Source organism: Sceloporus undulatus, chromosome 1 (assembly GCF_019175285.1).
Source record: "Sceloporus undulatus isolate JIND9_A2432 ecotype Alabama chromosome 1, SceUnd_v1.1, whole genome shotgun sequence".
NCBI lineage: Eukaryota > Metazoa > Chordata > Lepidosauria > Squamata > Phrynosomatidae > Sceloporus > Sceloporus undulatus.
The window spans coordinates 154,128,648-154,149,897 of record NC_056522.1 but is presented as its reverse complement, the minus strand read 5'-3'; the positions used below and the strand labels follow the sequence as shown (position 1 = coordinate 154,149,897).

At 38.2% G+C, this 21,250-nt stretch overlaps 1 protein-coding gene across 1 annotated transcript in view; it reads left to right on the top strand.

The window, feature by feature from the left end:
- The window catches only part of APOB (apolipoprotein B), a 53,705-nt gene that overhangs the window by 17,365 nt on the left and 15,090 nt on the right, over positions 1-21,250 (top strand). The window contains 15 exon segments of the mRNA XM_042479692.1: positions 370-487; positions 977-1,120; positions 1,521-1,732; positions 3,192-3,432; positions 4,426-4,602; positions 6,325-6,516; positions 7,888-8,055; positions 10,236-10,447; positions 11,265-11,447; positions 12,818-12,939; positions 13,984-14,194; positions 15,237-15,412; positions 16,472-16,659; positions 17,806-17,945; positions 18,960-19,333. Coding sequence (XP_042335626.1) covers positions 370-487; positions 977-1,120; positions 1,521-1,732; positions 3,192-3,432; positions 4,426-4,602; positions 6,325-6,516; positions 7,888-8,055; positions 10,236-10,447; positions 11,265-11,447; positions 12,818-12,939; positions 13,984-14,194; positions 15,237-15,412; positions 16,472-16,659; positions 17,806-17,945; positions 18,960-19,333 — 2,858 coding nt within the window.

Genomic DNA, 21,250 nt, shown 5'->3' with positions numbered 1-21,250 from the left:
GTTTGATACCACTTTAACTGCCATGGCTCAATGCTATGGAATTCTGGGATTTGTAGTTTCACGAGATAGTCAGCCTTCTCTGTCAAAGAACTCTGATGCCAGAACAAACTACAAATCCCAGGGTTACATGGGATGACTCCATAGCCATTGGAGCAGTGTCAAACTGCATTATTTCTGCAATGTAGATGTAGCCTATGAGGAATTTCTACTCTACATATCTCGATTATAACTTGATAGTGTTCTCATAGTTAAGGCAAAATGTCTTTGTAAGCTTCCTATAGGCTTTGGATATACCACTTATTCCTTCTTTGCTGTGCATAGTCCCTGAAAGTTTCTGTAAACCTGTGATACATTCTTCCTACCTTCCAGATTCTACAATGAAATAGGCCCTCAGACAAAAGAAATAAATGACGTTGGAAATTTTATGATATCAATGATTGGCAATGAATGTTCCAAGGATGATGAACTCACTTACCTGGCCCTGAAGGTATTTTTTAAAAAAAAAGAACTTGTGCATTATTTATCCCTGTTTACACAAGTCTTCAGAAACATTATTTATTTATTTATTTAGGTATTTATATCCCGCCCTTCAGCCCTAATGGCTCTCAGGGCGGCTTACAATTATTTTTAATCAGACAGTTCCCTGCCCTCAGGCTTACAATCTAAAAGACACGAAACAAAAGGAGAAGGGAATGGTGGAGGGAAAGGGGATGAGGTCCAGTGGTTCTTCTCTCCCTCTGAGGCCTGGATCAAGGCAGATGGATTGGAGGGAGGGCTCTTCTTTCTTCCAGGCTAGTCCTGATGGAGCTGGACCTGCCTGGTGAACTCCCTCTTAGGGGTTCCTGGTGGGGTGGCCATGCTGGCTAGGGAACCTTGGAGTGTCAGGAACCCAAAAGCAACATTTCCAGGCTTTCGTTACCTGTTATTATTCTTTGTTGGAAAGAACTGATTTATATCTTTTGTATGTGATCAACAGGCTATTGGCAATATGGGAAAAGCACTGAATGAGAATGCCAATGTGAAACATTATCTAAAAATATGCATTAGAAGTAATGTTGCATCTCCTGAAGTCCAGAAAGCAGCTATCCAGGCACTGAGGAAAATGAGTATTACTGAGGAGGTAAAACAGAATATGTTTTGACTTTACTGTCATGTTGTTTGTTTCTTCTTCCTATAAAATAAAACTACATGTTAATATATAATATTTAATGTTATTTAATAATAACTCTCTGTCTACTTTTATCGTGGAATCTCAGTGCAGCTTACAATATAAACAAATTTAAACACTTTTAGATTAAAAACGCAAAACCAGAAATGTGGCCTAATCACATTGGTGCTGTAGATGGATCTCGAGCATAATTCATTTACAATAAGGACTCAGTTAAAAGAATATCACTTGGGATTAAAATATTTTAGGCTTCATATGTAGAGGGTTACAGTAAATATTTATTTGAATAGCAATATTCATTAATTGTTGACTATTTTCATATTGTAACATCCCACTTTTCCTATTGTTATAGGACCAAGCACTTCTTGTTAAAGTTTTCCAGGAAGCCTCCTCTCCAGTTGATAAACGGCTGGCAGCTTATCTAATGTTGATGAGGAATCCTTCCTCCTCAGACATTTCCAAGGTCCTTAAAACTCTTCATAGGGACAAGAATGAACAAGTGAAAAGCTTCATAGCCTCCCACATTGCCAACACCTTAGATTCTGAAGACCCAGTTACTAGACTGTAAGTAAAGTTGTTACAGAATCTACTGGTATGCCTTCAGATTTGTACCTTCCCTTGAAATTCAAACCAGTGTGTTAGTAAATATTTTGAAGGCTTCTTTCTAAAGCCAGAACCCATAGTGTCCACTGTCTCCCAGTCCTTCTTCAGCTAGGGTAACATGCCTATTCTGACTGTGTAGGGATGTAGGGTAGAGATATAATCAGCCATGACACAACAAAAGGGATAGTAGCATGTACATTAAAAGCACACCTGACAGGTGCCCATTCCCTACCAAATGAGAGATGTATCGGGGATCTCTACATCAGGTGGGCAGCTGCAAGGAATCATAGAATCATAGAGTTGGAAGAGACCACAAGGGCCATTCAGTCCAACCCCTGCCATGCAGGAACTCACAATCAAAGCACCTCCAACAGATGGCCATCCAGCCTCTGTTTAAAGAAGGAGACCACCCTCCATGGGAGTGTATTCCACTGTCAAACAGCTCTTACTGTCAGGAAGTTCTTCCTACTGTTTAGATGGAATCTCTTCCTGTAGCTTTCATCCATTCTCTGGAGCAGCAGAAAACAAGCTTGCTCCATCCTCAACATGACATCCTTTCAAATATTTAAACAAAGCTATCATATCACTTCTTAACCGTCTCTTCTCCAGGCTAAACATGCCCAGCTCCCTAAATCTCTCCTCATAAGGCATGGTTTCCATACTTTTCACCATTTTAGTTTCCCTCCTTTGGACACACTCCAGCTTGTCTACATCCTTTTTGAATTGAGGTGTCCAGAACTGGACATAGGGTTGTGAGTACATCCTCACCATGAAGTGAAGTGGGTGGCTACCTTGGAAAAGGCATTCTTAGAGGTGGCAGGTAACATCTCCACCCAGAGAGGCTTGCATTTATGTATTTCTTGCTAGTCCTGTTGCCTTTTTCTGAGTTTAGCCAACATGCATCTAAGCCACTAAGTAAAGATGTCTCTCGTGAGACCCCAAGAATGGTGTATTAAACCAGGGTTGGGGAAAGTGCAGGCCATGGGCTGTGTGCAGGCCCCAGGACCAAACCTCCTTTGATTATTTTTTTAAAATTGTTCTCCACCTCCTGACAGATGTGGAGGGGGCAGGGAACATTGCTTTTTTTTGTGCCCCAAGCCCATTTCAAGACCAGGAGAGTTTTCTCACACAAGAAGTGATCTAGCAGTTGACCTCTGGCTTACCTTCTCAGTGTGCTTTAGCTGGTTAAAACTTGACAAATTACCTTCATGCCCCCTGAAAAGTGTTTGGGGCCTTTGGGGGCAAAACCTGGTATTTTTTTTTCAAGGGATGTGGACCTTTGAGATCTCTTGGAGAGGACACTTTGATCTCCAAACCCACAACAGTCACTCACCCTTGTTTTAGGCAGATCCAAAAATCTATCTTAAATATTTTCAAAAGAAACATTGCTAACTTTGACATTCTGTTTCCACATCATCAGGCTCAGAAACAAAATTCAAGAAGCTATCAAAAGAGACCAGCTTCCAACAGCCAGAGACTTCCGAAAATTTTCACGAAACTACCAAGCATTCAAGAGTCTATTGACGCCTTGGTCCCTTAGTCCTATTTCAGGAAAATTGGTGGGAAATCTGGTTTTTGAGCCAAATAGCTATTTACCTAGGGAATCCATGCTAAAAACAACACTACAGATTTTTGGAGTGAAACGGACGGATCTGTTTGAGGTACAAAATATCCTTTCTCAATTTTACTGCTTTTCTTCTATGTGTGTTATGCAATTTATATTATGCTTTTTTTGCCCATGGAGTCATGTAGAAAATACAAAATAAAAACAATATAATAAAAGTGTATTCTGAAAGCATGTCCATTTGCAAATTGTACTAGAGGTAAAACTGCTAAATTGATGTATGTTCTTATCCTACTAAAGGTTCCATCCATATAGTGGCCAAAGCTTAAGAGCAGTGACCCGTTACTTTCACATTTGAAATTTCTCTATACAGCTGGAGGCAGCAGCACAAACAGAAACTTCAGTGTGTTTCTGTACTTATCTGGGATAAGCCCAGTTGAACTCTGTGACATATTTCCCATAGTATAGGATATGTAGTTAAGACTTTGGACTTTCTCACCTTCAAAGGAAGGCAAAGTCAAATCCCCTCTAAACAAATTCTGCCAAGCAAACCCTTAGGGTCTCCATAGGTCCACAATGACTAGAAGGCAGACAACAACAAACCATTCATACACTATTGTAAGGTGCATCATGCTGATTGTAAGACAAATTCCAAGATATATACTGTGGCAAATAAAACCTTTATTATATTTAGTATATAATAATATATTTATTGAATACAAACAAATATTATAGTATTACCATAATATGGGTTATGGAATTACTCCAATATGTCCCTTGAGGTAGGCAGACGTTTTGTATAGTTTGACTGCATCTTTAAAAGTTATTTTGAAAAAGTAACACATTTAGTAACACCCTTTTACTCTTACAGCGACAAACAAGATGTTACTTTTTAAAAATAGTGAGTAACATCTATTTTTAAAAACTTTGAAGCTGTAGAGTATTACCAGCACTGAAGTCTTTTGGTTCTGATGGTGAAGAGTCTTTTCTGTTTGTAGTGTATAGTGTATAATTGCCTCCTTAATTAATGTGGAATCTCAACTGAAAAACTTCCATGCTCACCTCTTCTTCTTGCACCTCCTCATATTAGATTGGTTTGGATGGGAAAAACTTTGAGCCTACATTGGAAGCCATGTTTGGACCAGAAGGGTTCTTTCCTGACAGTGCGACCAAAGCTTTGTACTGGGTTAATGGCAAAGTACCTGAACAAATCTCCCAAGTGCTCTCTACATATTTTGAATTTACCAAGGATGGAAAACAAGATCAGGTATGCTGCCATTATCTAGATGATACTGTATTCTTGATTTTTTCAAAACCAATACATCAATGTCTATACGTAGAGAGATCTTGGAGCACCTTTGAGACTAAGGCCCTGTGCAGACAGACAGTTTGGGCCAAGTTGGGGGCGAAGTCAGGGCATACATGATGCATGATGCATGTCTTGGTTCCACCTCTGGGGCAGCGTGACAACACAGCACCAAAGGAGCACAGTAAAGCTGTGGTGACATGGCTATTTGCCCTTTCCAAGGCGCAAAAAGGAGCCATTTTTGGAAAGCCCAGATTGGGGTCACGGTGTGTAGTTGCTGCAGCCTTGATCTGGCTGTAAAGGGGACGGCTGGATATTTTGATATATTTATTATTATGGTATATTGATATTGTGATATATTTATTTTGATCAATTGATTTAATTTAATATTTCTACATCACCTTCAGTCCATTTACAAATATCCCAAATATACCCTCAGGGTTTTTTACAGATATATAAGCATCATACATAAAGAAATAAAACAAAACTGGCAAATTAAAAGTATAAATGCTCTTGTCCTCTTTAGCAACAATATAATTTATGGATCTTTGAATATGTCAGCATTTGTCATGAGATTATGAAAATCCACTCATTGATAAATCCTGCAATTTGAGCCATTGTTGAAGGTACAGGGCTTTTTGACAGCTGTAGACTGGGGGGGGAATTGTAGGGGTGTATGACATCTAAATGCCATACCCCCAATCTGTCAAAAAGGTGACTTTTAGAGCTGGTCTGTTCCAGCCCTAAATCAGGTTTCTTTAAAGCAGTTCAGAAAGGCCCTGCAAGTTATTTATGACGTGAAATGAAGTGTAAAGATAGACAATTGAATACTAAAGTTAGTATTATCCATGCCATTACATATTCCATTTTTATACTAGACTGTTACGAAACCAGATAGGAAGCAAATCAACTCAGTTGAAATGTGGTGCTGGAGAAGAATTCTATAGGTACTGTGGACTGCTAAAAAGACAAATAAATGTGTCCTAAAGCAAATCTAACCTGAACGCTCTGTAGAAGTCAAGATGACTAAACTGAGATTGTAACATTTTGGCCACATCATGAGAAGACATGACTCACTTGAAAAAGACTATATTTTTAAGCAATAGTGCTCACTGTCAGAGAAGGCTAAATGTCTCACAAAACTAGTTCCCAAAAATTCCTAGCATTGAACCAGGGCAGTTAAAGTAGCCTCAAACTGGATTATTTCTGCAGTCTGTTTTGATTACATAACTACAAGCACCTGCAAGCTAAATTTTCCAGGTGCTAATTCTTGATCCTAGAGCAAGCTACCACACTATTTGCAAAGCCTCTTCCAATATCAAAAACGTATTTCTTGAGAGATAGCTTCTTTGTGCAATAACATATGGAACTGGATTCAGAATGAAAGATTACAGGAACCTGTGTGTGTTTAGTTGCCTGACATAATACATAACATGTACGGTATATGATATTAAGGAAACATGATCCTTAATCAACACTGACATAGATCAATTTATTTTATTGCAAAGCATTTTTAGTAAATAAGTAATACCCAAATTCATGTGCTTACAACCAACACTGCCTTCTTTGAACTCAGAGTTTTGACATAATGGTGTATTATTTCTGACGTTGTTCCCTTTTTTCTTTCTTTCTTTTTTCCTTCCTTCCTTCCTTTCTTTTCTTTTTTCTTTTTTACATTCTCAGGATATTATGAAAGGAATCATGCTTAATTTTGAGAAACTGGTCAAGGAAATCAACACCAAAGAATCACCTGAAGCTAAAGCCTATCTCCGAATCCTTGGGGAAGAGCTGGGCTACTTGAAACTCAGTGATATTAAGCTATTGGGAAATCTGATTCTGAAAAGCCTGAAAACTCTGCAGACTGTGCCTGAGAAGGTAAGTCTTCAAAATGACAGTGGACATGAACACAAAGTGGATTTTACCAAACATTTTCTTTTCTCCTCTGTCTGCAAACAGATACATCCATTTGCCAACAAGCTCAAAGATCAGATTTGGCAGAACCTGGAAGGAACTGGTTTAAAACAATGTATTACTTGTAATGCATTTATTTTTGCAGTCATAATTGAGTTCTGCTTCTTTTGTGGTATAACTACAACTATTTTAAGTTATTTATTGTTAAAGGGAACAACCTCAGAAATAGCCTAATAGTCTTACAGTCCAGTGGCTAGTAGCATTCCAATGTGTGTATCTTCTATTTTAAAAGCCCTACAAATTATTTGCTTTAATTTCATTTGAATAACAAGAAAGGATAGAGTATTTTTTATTAAGTTTTAAAAACTATAATGGCAATGAAAGGTAGTGGTGGCTTGGAGCTATAGCTAGCTAATTAAGCCATGAAACTCAATGGATGACTTTATCTCAGTGACTTTCTCAGGCTGAACTACCTAACAAGGTTAGGAAAGCAAAACCCAATCGGAAGAAGAACCAAATACACTGCCTTTTGTTCACTGGAGGAAAAGTTAACAACAACAAAATTTAAAACCAAAACAACAACAAATAAATAAATACTTTTTTAAAAATGCTTATAATAAGACAGAGCTTAGGTGTAACATTAAATGTACCATTGTTGCCCATTACATTTTAGAGAAAAGACAGTCAACATGTATTCAATCATTCTAATGACAACAGTGTTAAGGTTGCAATTTTCTTGAGCAACATGTAGAATTTACTCAAACGTAATATTTACTCAACCCCCCCTTTAAAAGATTATTTTAGGAAGTAAAATTATATTCTAAGAACAAACAAAAGACATAAAACATTAGTATTACATTGGTAATCAATAATGTAGTCCAATTCTTTTAAAACAGCAAGTAATAGTGAATAAGTCTGATTAACTGTGTTCTTATAGAAGAACAGCAACACCTTTGATTTTAACATAATATTTCTAAACTCTCCAACAAAGTATCCACAGTGGGCCCTTAGTGTCCTCTGCAGTTTGGTTCCAGGACTCCCCGTGGATGCCAAAGTCTGTGGATGCTTATCTCATTAAATATAGTGGGACAGTAAAATGGTGTCCCTTATATAATATGGTAAAATCGAGGTTTCATTTTTTAAATTTATATATTTAAAAAATATATTTTCAAGCTGTGGAGGGTTAGATAAGTAGTCTGTGGATATGGAGAGCCAACTGCACAACTCCCATGGGATGCAGAAAGGCTAAAAAAAGCTATGCTCCATTTCTGGGGAAAGGAAGACAGTGCTTGGTGCATTTGTATGAATTTTATTTGTTTTTCTGTGTTCCTACAGATTGTCCAGATAGTGTCAAAGGGGACAGAGAACGATCTCTTTGCACACTACATCTTCATGGACAATGAATTTGAGTTGCCAACTGGGGCAGGATTGCAGCTACAGTTTGCTCTGTCTGGAGTAGCCACTCCAGGAATGAAGGCCGGAGTGAAACTTTCACAGAGGAATGTGAGTCCTTGATGTCTTCTGATTCTACATATTATTGTACAAGCAAGGAATTGATGGGGTGATGAACAGGGATGTAATTCTTCTTGAGTTTCTTCTGAAATGAAGGAATGAGTAATTTTAGTAATTTTCTTCCCACTGTTAGAAAATCTTTGAAAAACCAGTTTCTGAAGACCATTCACCACAATTCAGGATTTATTTTGACCAATTCACATGTGGGTTTTTTGCACAGAAACAGCAAGAAACAGGCTTTTCTGCAGAGAAACAGCTTTTCTGCAGAGAAAATTGTATTTCTATGCGAAATATTTTCTACACAAAAGAGCCACATAAAAATTGGTGCTGAATAAGTTCTGAACTGGGAAGCATCTTATCAGTACAGGATTCTTCTCATCAGAGTTTCTCATTATTTGAAAAACATGCTTTTTGACTATTTAAAAATATTTTTGGCTAATCTGAGTCCATGGAAGACAGAGATATGAATTATGAGAAGGAACAGAGGAAGCTCATTCAGAGGGTAGGCTCTGGAGATTTTAGAGAAACACTTCTGCTCCTGAATCACTCAATGTGTAGAACACAGTGCCATTAAAAAGAGAAAAAACACCAGGAGTGGATGGAAGTCCATTTCTGGTTTTGAAGAACTGTGCAGGGAGGCTCCACAACCTGTTTAAAGGAAGAGTCACTCCTTCTACAGGTGTCCACAGAGACAATTCACTTTTCCCCCCCTTATGGGCCAGAGGAAGAGTAGTCTAGGGAGTCTAGAAGAGTTAAAATCCTTGGGGCAGTGTTGGTAAATGCTGGATTAATGAGAAGAATGGTAGTCCCAAGACGTACTGGAACTAATGTGTATGAGAAGTAGACATACAGAGATATGTAATAACAATGTTAATAATAAATAATGGAGTTAAATTATGTTGGAATCAAATTTCTACAATTAAAGTGCCCAAGAAATTATTGCCTGGGCTGTTGTTCTTTTACTTCAACAGCTTGGTTCCCAGCAGTATCACACAATGGCTGTTTAACTCCACAACTTGATCCAACAATTTGATGCTGGTAGTGCTTATACACCATTAAATGCAGAGTTTGCTGGACTACAAGAGATCTCAGTATCTCAGCCTGAACTTTTGTGATGGCTCAGGTTTTGAACCACTGTGAATTTTTTTCTTCTTTAATGATCTTTGCAAGATCATGTTATGAGGCTATTTTATATTCTGGTCCTAAACACTATCTACCTCACTGACATGGGGGGGATCCATCTGTCTATGAAGAAATGCACCCTCTACCTGTGTAATGAAACAACATAAGACTGTCCAAAGGTAGGAATATGCAGAATGAGTTCTGGTACCAAGGAGCCTTCTTTCCTACCCAACAAAACGTATTGGCTTACCAAATCAATTCAGCTAGGATAGCAGCAATGTGTGGTCTTCCAGTTGTTATTGAATCACACGTCCCATCATCTTTCAGAACTAACTTTGATAGGGTTGATAGGAGCTCCAGTCCAATGACATCTGCAAAGGCATAACATATAGTTGGTGATTTACAAATCTAGTTACCCCTAGACTAGTCTGAATAAATCAATGGAACTAAATGGCAGCCCGGCTGGTCACTGGTGCGTCCAGGACCAGCCATATAACACCAGTTTTAAAAGATCTTCATTGGCTGCCCATTCGCTTCCGAGCTCAATATAAGGTGTTGGTAATTACCTATAAAGCCCTAAATGGCTTGGGCCCAGGATACCTGAAGGACCGCCTCTCCCCGTACATTCCGCCTTGCACTCTCAGAACGTCTGGGCAGCAGCTACTGAAGGTGCCTGGGGCTAGGTTGGCCTCCACCACTCGGAGGTCGTTCTCCATAGCTGCCCCAGCCCTTTGGAATGCGCTGCCCACAGAGCTCCGCTCGTCCACCACCCTGGCCCAATTTAGGAAGGACCTCAAAACCTTCTTATTCCAACAGGCATTCCCCGAGTAAATATCCTGTGGGCCTCCCTCCTCTCTTTCGTGGCCAAGAGGTTGGGCTTTGGGGCTTTACTGTTGGTTTGTTTTTAAATATGTTTTTATTGGAATTGTTTGTATTTTAATTATGTTGTGAGCCGCCCTGATCGGAGGAAGGGCGGCATATAAATAAAAATTTTATTTATTATTTATTATTAAATCAATAAATGTTTGTGTTTTATATCTGTCCCATAGATGCAAGCAGAACTGATTGCTAAGCCATCTATGGCAGTTGAGTTTGTAACTCATCTAGGAGTGTACATGCCTGAGTTTGCTAGAAGTGGTGTAGAAATGAACACCAACATGTACCATGAGTCTGGAATTGAAACTCATATTGGGTTGAGAGCTGGACAGCTTAAATTCACTATTCCTGCACCAAAAACTCCAACCAAACTCTTCAGCCTCAGGTATTTGTTTGAGAACATGAGTGTTGCAAGCTATTTTTGTTAGTTTCTGATTTGCAAAATCTATTCTGTCTTTTCCATATTCATACAGAACAACATAACATGCTTAAGCTCATTATGGAGACATTTAACAACCATTTCTTCAGTTGCCATTTTCTTTTTTTCCCCTGCAAAATTTTCTCATGGCTATAACTTTGCTGCATCCTCGTGGCAGAAATAATGCAGTTTGACACCACTTTAACTGCCATGGTTCAATGCTATGGAATTCTGGGATTTGTAGTTTTGTGAGATATTAAGCCTTGTGACATCTGGTGTCACAACAAACTACAAATACCAGGATTTCATACCCATTGACCCATGGCAGTTCAAGTGGTGTCAAACTGCATTATGTAGCCCATGGTGCTGATTTATATTTAGACTTTCTTTCTTCATCTAAGGTTATTCCTGAGATGTAATATGCTTAGTGAAACAACCTAAAATTGTGATTTTCCAACCCATTCTAGCCAGTTGAATATCTTTGGTGGAGGAATCAAATAACTGGGCTACTCTGCAGGCTGCAGTTTTACCGTTTTTCAATTTTTTTCAGCTAATCAGCACTGGTAGACTTGCAAGGTCCTAGGATAAAATGTATAAAACATTTTAAAAATGTGCCAGTTTGTCTATATGCAATGCTACAGACTTCTGTTTAAATCAAGGCTGGGATATTTCTATTTGGTGTCCAAAATAATCTGGAGAATACTAAATTGAGAAAGGCTAATCTTGTGAGTAGAGGAGAAAATAACAATTAATTTTTCCCTATTCTCACCACCTTTTACCTCAGCAATGTCTTGCACTTGATCACTCCAACCCGGACTGAAGTGATTCCTCCTCTGATCGAGAACAGAGAGTCCCGGACATCTTGTGCACGTTACTTCACTGGCCTTGACATGTGTATCAGGGTAGAATATTCCAATGCAAGTTCCATAGAAGCAGCACCTTATTATCCACTCACTGGGGAAACCAGGTGAGTTTGCTCTTGTGGCTTTCTCTACATAAATAGCCTACATTTTCTGTATTGGCTTCTCCATTGCCTCAATCTAACAAAAATTCTGTACTGTTAAAAGATGGATTCTGCAGCCATGTAGAGTATGCAAATATTCACATAAATTCTTGTTTTACTTTAATTATTACATGCATAACTTATTTTATTTCTGTCATTTCCTTTCAAATGTTGTTTCCAGTCAGAGGAAAAGGAATGGAGAAAATCTGTCACTTTTATATTGTCTTGCTTTAATTAAAACAACAACATCAGCAACAACCTTGAGTTGTTTCCATCTCAAATATGAAGACACCTGGTGAATTCTGACAAATTCTTATCAGAAACTGTTAAAATCCCCCTCACCCATATACTCAAGTACTAATACATCCTAAGATCTGAAGATCTGTGATGATCGTACTCACACTTCAAAGTTCCTCTTCATCACAATGAGCACTAGAAAAATCATTGTTAAAAAATGGAAACCAACCTCACAAAGTCAGATTCTTTGGCCTGTATTAAATGGTCCTATGGACCTTATCACACCGGCCCTTACCGTCAGCAAAACATTCCTGAAATGCTTCTGAAGTGCGAAAGTGTGATTGTCGCACTTCTAAAATGTCATTGAGGCATCCCATATCTCTCCCGTTCATGAAGTGTTCTCAGAGAAGCCATTTTTTAAATAATGGAAGATCCCATTATTAAAAAAAAATAGCTTCTCCGCGAATGCTTCATTGACAGGTGAGATGCCTCAATGACGTTTTAGAAGCGTGATGGACAATCACATCTTTGTGCTCCAGAATCACTTCAGGAACATTTTGCCCACAGTAAGGGCTCCATGTGATAATCCCCATAATAGTATTTTGTACAGGCAAAAATTATTTGACCTGTATCAAATTATGCACAGTAAAATCAGACAGTGCATATACATCTCTGATGACAAATATGTTATAGTTTAGTTTGTAGAAGCATGGAGCAGGGTGAGTAGAGAGACATTTCACATGTAGATGTACTACGAATGGGAAATAGACTGATTTTCCAGCCCCTGGAAGAAGCACATGTGTATCCAGCCCCTGGAAGAAGCACATGTGTATTATTAAGGGTTTGTGAGGCACAACAGAAATTATTGTCAAGAGATCATTATACGCCCTAATCCCGCCTGGTACTACCAACAATATTACAATTTCATTTTTAGCCATTGTCAAATACTTCTTTAGACTTTCAAAAGGAATGCCCCAATCCTAAATCAGGTTCTACTGGTTTTTCCTGATAGCTGATTACTAAAGGATATTCTGCATATAAGTTGTGTATTTAGTTATTCACAGTGACCCATTCACCTTCCATTTTGATGTCATTAGATATGAAGTGGAACTCCAGCCAACAGGAGAAGTAAAGGAATATACTGCAAGTGTTATCTATGAACTAAAGAAAGAGGAGGAAGACTTGGTAGACACCATGAAATTCATTGCTCAAGCTGAAGGTAAGATACTTCGTTATTATTTTCAGAGGTAAAAGCTGCAGAGTTAAGATCTGCATAAGAATAGAAACCAACCCCCCCCCCCCCAATGTCTGTTTCAGTCCTTGCTGCAGCATCCTTGAAAGGTCAGGATATAAATCACTAGAAAATTCAGCTCTTCACACATTAAACAAGGGGTATTTGAGCCAGAGAATTGGCTCATGCATGTATGCTTATCCCGTCAGGACTGTATAACCAATTTTAGGTATAACACATCTTTAGTTTGTTGCCTGCCATACGTTACTGAACCCTTTCCTGTATTGTTATGTATTATTTTTATGTATTATGCTATTATTTCTTAGATTGTATGCCATTGGCAGGTTTACTTTTATCTATTTTATTGTTTGTATGTACAGTGCTGTGTAAATCTACAGCGCTATATAAATAAAACATAATAATAATGATAATAATAATGATAATAATAATACCTCTCAAGTTTGGCTTGGCAACAGTGCTTTTCCCTGATGTACAAGTATGTGTGATTCCAGAAAGAGGTTAAAAGGTGAGCTTTTTAAAGCCAAGACCCAAAACAAACAAACAACCCCCCTTCAAGTAATTTACTTTTCGATGTTTCCTTTAGTTCTTTGAACAATTATTTTCATTTGCTATATATATGGCGAACTATACCAGCCTTTCCGAAACTGGTATTCTTCAGATGTGTTAGCGTGTTTTAGCTGTGGTATAGTAGTTGCAGTCCATCACATTTATATAACGTAGGCCTGTTACAGACTACCAAAATAAAGCTGCTTCGGGTCTCTTTAAAGGTATGCTATTTAAATGATGCATGGGTCCTAAGAGTCCGAAGGTCGCACCAAAGCCACACTCCATTCCTAAGCACTGGAGTGCAGCTTTGGTGCAGCTTACAGATTCTTAGGATGCATGCATCATTTAAATAGCATACCTCCAAAGAGACCCGAAGCAGCTTTATTTTGGCAGTCTGTAACAGGCCTATATTAGTTAATTATACTAATGCTGCCTGCAAACCATTCATTTCCATTGTATTTTCAGGTGTAAAGAGAAGTGAATCTACCTTGACCTTCAGATACAACCGAGGCAAACAGATCCTTACCAGTGACCTTCAGATTCCCAGTTTTGACATTGATTTTGGTACCAACTTCAGAATTACTGATTCTTCCACTGATCGGAGGAAAGCATATGCTTTTATCTTAGACATAAACAACAAGAAGATTCCTGAAGTTACTCTTACAGGACGTGTAGGGTAATGTCACAACCTTTCCCTACTTTTTGCAGATATCACTGTCAAAACTCTTCTACCTATTCCATATTTGGTGAAACACCCTGCCCTTTTGAATCCAGGGTTGTTTTTTCCAAAATAAGAGAGGGAACCCATTGGGTCCTTGAGCAACTACAGACCTTGCTCCTCAAGTCTGTACTTGGAGGAACATCCTAATATCTTAAGACATTATTGTAAGGGATGCAAATTGTATGGCTTGGAATGACCTTTCTGAAATGCCAATATACTTGGCACAGATGTCTCTCTGCCAAGCTCAACAGTGACATGATGACCAGCATTGTACTATATGTGCCTAGACAAGGACTGGAAATATTTTGACTATTTTGATTGTGGAACTGAAACTAATGCTGGTGGGTGTGGGCAGTAGTTATTAATGCACAAGTATTAATGTGAGGTTATTCAGTTCTCGGTTCCCAGGACTGGAAGCAGAAATCATTGTTTGGAAATCTATACATTTCAGAAATTGTGATGTGATTCACAAAATGAACCAAAACAAAATGTGTTAGAAAAAATACATCCGAAATATGCATATGGATGCATATATTTGAAAAGCATGTGCACAAGCATACTGTAGTCAGTGTGAATGTGAACAAAAAATTATCTACTTAGAAAAATATGCCATACAAATTTCTGCATAGAAAACTAAAAAGGCTCAAAGAGTGAAAAGACCCAAGCTGGAATAACTTTTATATCCTACCTTTCCTTCAAAAGACAAGTCAGACCAGCCTAACCAAAGAAGGTGAGGAAGGCTAGCTTAACCTTAATTATCTTAAGTCACTATTTCCAGCTAATATAATTTTTAGCTGTTCCAAAAGTTAATAACAACAGATAGCAACAATTCATATACATTAATAATGACCAACTTGACATATATGAACTTGAAATTACTCTTTCTGTCACACACACACATTTCAGCCATTACTAATATGTAAAGTAAAGCCCTAAAAGCGGTAAAAGAAATGAAACGATAGTCATGTTTGTGTTTTTCTTTATTTATTTTTTCTAGATATCATGCTGGGAGAGAGTCATCAGTGGAAGCTTCAATCTCTATTCCTCGCTTGCAGACTCAAGCTAAAACAGATGTATCACTGCTGCAACAGTCTAATGGAATGATGTTTCAGATTGACTCTTCAGCCACAGCTCATGGCTCTTCAGTTTCAGAGAGAATTGTTTTGAGATATGGTAAGCCATTTCCCCAATGTGAAAGACCATAGACATTTGATCCAATGTGCTATGAAAGATCAGAATTGTGAGGATCATACCACAACTCTGGACCCCTTAATTATCTAACCACTGGATCTCACCACTGCATAGCAGTTGACATATGCAGAACACAAGGAATGCAAGTGTAAATGATACAACCGGTATACCACAAAATCAGAGAGTACAGATAACAGTCTTACTTGTTGAGGACTACAGATCATTGATAGAGCTGTTGTTTGTAAAACTGACTTTGGAATTGAAAATTGTAAAAAGTCACAGCTCCAGTCTTGTCAGTGACTGTATGGAATCCCAATCAGGTTAAACCAGTAGTGAGCAAAAGACAGATCTTGATTGATTGTTAGATCCCTGAGGAATTTGCAGTCCATTGACCAAAAAAATCTGATTCTTAGTTCTTCAGCCACACCAGCAACAAGATGTTTGTGCACCAATTTATCTGCAGTAATTGAAATTAATTTTGTTTTGGTAGTCAAGAGTTAATTTTTGTGTAAAAGAATTATGAGCTTTGTTTTATTCAGGTGGTTGTTGTATGTCTTCAAGTCTTTTTTTTTTACTTATGGTGACTCTAAATCAAACCCATTCCTTGCCAAGATTTATTCAGAAGAGATTTGCTTCTGCCTTTCTCTGAAGCTGAGAAACTGTAACTTGCCCCAGGTCACCTAGTGGGCTTCCATGGCACAGTGGGGATTTGAACTCTGGTCTCCAGAGTTCAAATACTCAAACTACTACACCAAACTGGCTGTGAAAATCAAACTCATGGGGCCAGAAGTGTGTCATTTAAAGTACACATCTTTGGAAGCAGGATCTATTGCATGAATCTTGGTGGTTTAAGCAAAACATCACCACTACCAAAAACAAAATTGTTCTCTGCATGCCTTTGCCTTATCCCAGTCTTCCCAGTTACCCCCTTCTCTCTCAGTTTGAGCATCTGTATAAGGCATATACAGTATGTGCTTTTTGGATTTGTCAAACAGACTGTGTGGATACTAATATTGACTGGATTTTTAAAATGAATTTTAGATGATGAAAAACTTGAAGTACAGTGGAATTCTGGCACAAGTGCTGCCCTGAAGAAAATGTCTGGTAAACTGCCTATAGACTTAGATGCCTATTCCAAGACTTTGCAGAAGCAAGCCAGTGAACTGCTGGACCACAAAGTTGCCAATACAGACATGACACTCCGACATATTATTTCACATTTTATAACAGTAAGTGGGCATATTTGCCATATCCACCATACTTTGTCAAACCAATGTTAATTCTCCTTATAAGGAATACTCATGATTCTTATAAATAATAAATATAGTAAGAATTAGCAAGCATGAGTAAAATGTGTACATTTACATTTACAGCGCTATAGAAATAATAATAATAATAATAATAATAATAATAATAATAATAATAATAATAATAAATGTCCATAAAACCCAGGAGGAACTGATGAAATATGGGAGAGAGAAATAAATTTCTAGCATAAATTAGCCATGATTAATGAGAAGAAAGGCCCAATTTAATTAATTAATTTTTTAACTAGAAGTCATCACTAGGTACCTGTAGATGCAGGAGGAAGAGATAGCACTATGCAAATAGATTACTAGTGAATGACACTAGTCAGCACTGGTTACAGCTTTTATTGTCTGAGGAGTTGGGGTATTTCTATTAAAACAATTCAATCTAATTATTATTTTTAAAGAAAGATGGAACTACATCAAAACAGAAACACCCTGATAACTAATACGTAGGGAATGTAATGCAGCTACGTTTTTAAAATGTACTTGTCAATCACTTTACATGTTACCTAGAATGCAGTGTGCTTGTGTAGCTGATATAGTGTTGACCTAAAATAAGATAGATAAGCATCTCTCATGAGTTAGGATGATCATCCTCTGTGATGGTGATGGTTGTGGATTCATTAAAGTGGGAAGGCAAAAGCCTAGTAATGCCAGATGCATAACCAGCAATGTAGGAGCTAGTGCAACATGATTCTTTAATAAGCTGCCAGAGTAACAAGAAGTCACAATCCATGCAGTGAGGAGACCATGCTGTTTCCCACACTAATAGAAACTCTCTTTTCTAAAAATTCCTGTGTGGGGAGATCTGCAATGAAGCGTCCTCCTACATATAGTCTGAGGTTTCTGAAATGGTCCTTGTGTGGGGAGGGATGGGGGTTAATGCTATTCTACTTAACAAGGCCACTGAGCCAAAAATGGGTGAATATGAATTAAATTGATTAGGCCTACTTCCTATCTTCTTTAGAGGTTTATTCTACACAGATGGCATGGCATCTGTGTGCATGTGTGTAAATCATAAATCATAAACTTCTTGTACTGTGATACCTTACTCTGCACTTGTAGGCAACTAATACTTGGCTACATCAAGCATCCAGAGATGTCCCTTATGCCCAACATTTAAAGAATAAATTAAGTGGACTTCAGGAGCTAAATCTTCAGAACATGGACATCATCAGCATTCCTGAACAACTTTTCTGGAGAAGGTAAAGGAAAATATGAGAAGTCTTTATAATATATTTTATTCAATGTTTCTGGGAGCCTTTTGTTTTCTTGGAGGTAAATGGCACTACTCATTGTACTGGTGCAAATTTTAATTTAATAGAAGTGGAAACCAGCTGGTTCTTAATCACATGTGCTTCAAGACATATGAGTCTTAGCAGTACAAAAAAAGACATTGTGGAATTATTCTATTTTCTCCTCCTTAACAGATGTGTGTGTGTGTGCGCGTGCATGAGCATGTGTGTGTGTAATAGGAAAAGGGACAGAAGAACTAATGGGAAAATGAAGGAAGATTACAAATTCACAACCTAAACCTGCCTTAATGAGACAAATACCACAATAATGAGTTTTCTGGAGCATGGTGTATTTTTAGAGGGAAAGAAATGCTTGCTGCTAAACTCTATGATATGACTGATACCTTAGGGTTGTTGTAAATCAGAAATGACTTGAAGGCACATAACAACAACAAACTTGACAGAAGGTCCCAGGTTTGTTTGTTTATTTATTTATTTATCTATTTATTTATTTCATTTGTATGTCGCCTTTCTCTCCGAAGGGACCCAAGATGGCTCACAGACAAAACACTTAAAATCTTAGTAAAGTTAAAAAAAAAATCTACACACAATTTAAATTCACATAAAATATACAAAAGTTAAAAACATAACTGAAGCCCAATCTGTGTCAGTCTGTAGTACAGTTTAAAGGATTTTGTATAACCACTGATGGGAAACACCCTTCTCTGACAGAGATCCTAGAGAGTGGTTATACAAAATCCTTTAAACTTTCCCACCTTGAATAAACCAGTCTGGACTAAATGAATGAAACTGAATCCCTTGAATCCTGCCTTGAATCCCATTGTGGGAGAAACGAGGGATATAAATCCTTGAAATAAATAAATAAAATAATATAAATAATCTGAATTGTTATACATCTGCTTCTCAAGCAACGTGCACAATTTCTTACATTATATTCTCACTCTGGTTTACTTTGTCTTGCAGTGATGGCCAGATTAAGTACACTTGGAACAAGGAAAGTGCTGTTTTCACCATCCCAGTGCCTTTTGGTGGCCGATCATCCTATGACCTAAGAATGCCCCAGACTGTAAGAACACCTCCATTGGTGATGGAATCATTGGGAATGAAGATGCCTTCACAAGAGTACAGGGTTCCACCATTCACCATCCCAGAATACTACACAATGCGGGTCCCTTTACTAGGCACTTTTGAGATCTCTTCTAATGTGTACAGCAATTACTACAACTGGTCAGGCTCCTACTCTTTGGCTAACACCACAAAGGATGTCTATAGCCTGAAAACAAGCTACTTCATGAGAACTGATTCTCTCTTGGATCTACTTTCATATAATACACATGGTAAGAAAGTGATTGATTGGGAAACCAGTCATGTCAGAGTATATTATGTAACTAAATGCTATCTATTCAGTGTTTTAATTGAGAAAAATGTTGCTTACAATCCCTTTCCTTTATCCATCAAATTATGTAAGAAAGTTAACATGATTTCATGTTTGCCCAAAATCTAATCTTGCACAGCTTTCCTTGACTTTGGTAATAGGGTACATTTACGCTGTAGAAGTAGTGCAGTCTGGCACTACATTAATCCTGGGATTTGTAGTTTTACAAGGTCTTTAGCCTTCTCTGCCAATGAGTTCGGATGCCTCACAAAACTACAAATCCCAGAATTCTATAGGATGGAGACATGGCAGCTAAAGTGGTTCCAAACTGCATTATTTCTACAGTGTAGATGCATCCATAATTACAGAACCCCATGTGAGTATATTATTCTAGGAACTTGCTCAGAATGTGTTCTCATTTTATGCAAGATATTGTGGCAACCCGATCATATTCTCACATATCCACAGACTTGTTCCTTTTAGGGTACAGACCATTGAACAACAATTGTAATATTTACATAATAACTTCATTGTTGTTGTATTTTTCATTTATAGTCTCCCAAGCTTAAAACAAGGATGGGGAGGAGGGAGTGAATAAAATAATAGGTGGAATATCTCAGCTGCAATCTGTTAAGGGTTTTATTGCATACATTTAATATAAATTTAAATGGCAAAATAACAGAAACCTAATAGTTAATTTTTTTACCTTCTAATGTAAATGCAGTTGAGTTACATTTCTAAAGTGTATTAATGATTAACTAACAGCTAAAACAGATGGTCCAGTAAAGCTGCCTTCCGGGAAGCGTGGGGGTTTGGCATTTACATGCCACAGACCCCAAGACATCTTGAAGCCACTCAGCTATTTAGATATAGGCAGCTTGAAATTGCTCCGGCGGTGCAGCATTTTTACGCCACACACCACTGGAATACCTTGCTGCTGCAGGGCTGTAAAAACCAGCCAAAAAAGGAGCAGATCTTTGCTGCTCCTTTTTTGGCCATCTTCAAGGCAAATTGGGGCCATGGCGTGTGTTTGCCGCAGACCCAATTTGGGTTCGGCAGGAGCGTTTTGAAGGACCAAATAGAATCAGCAGCAAGATTCACCTCCTCTTCACTATCCACTGTACATCAGAGGTTAGGTTCTCCAAATGAAATGTACTCCTACTGTCCCCTCACTCCTGTTGTCCATCATGCTTTTGATTGTTTCCTTCTTTCTTTATGATAAAACACCTTCATAACAAATATTCCCATGACAATGCTTCATGTAAATGGCATAAACATGTCTGTTCCACAATCATGTATAACCTAGATCTGAAAGCGCCATCCATTATTAAAACAAGAACTCTGATCTTGTAAGGAAGTGCTATAGTTTGAAACAAGGTGACAGAGTTGAGTGCACACTGAGTTACATTATGGTTCATTTTTAACTGGTGTAGTAATTGTGCTTTTTAGGCTTCAAGGGGCTTCCAGTGAAATCCACTAGATTTCCTCAACCATAAACTCCATTATGTTCATTGAGACATTGGCCCAAAACAGATGGGTTTAAAAATCTGGCTTCCGCACAGCTCAGGGACATGGCAATTACATGATGCATGCCCCAACCAACATAGAAGCCACCCTGAAGCTGCACCGTGGCTGCCTAAGATGGCCCCAAAAGGCAGAGATCTTTTCCGCTTCTTGCCACGGTCCATTTGGGACCATAACAGGTGCCCTTGGGCTATGGCATGTGGTTGCCACAGCCCAAGGTGATCAGGCCAGGAGAAGCTTCAGGCTACCCCTTCCCACCCATCTGTTTCACTCCTTAACCTCAGGTAGTTTTATTGACTTCAGCCTCAGTTCTCTAAAATTTGAACCCTTGGCTTCTAGATGCAGTGAGCTTTCA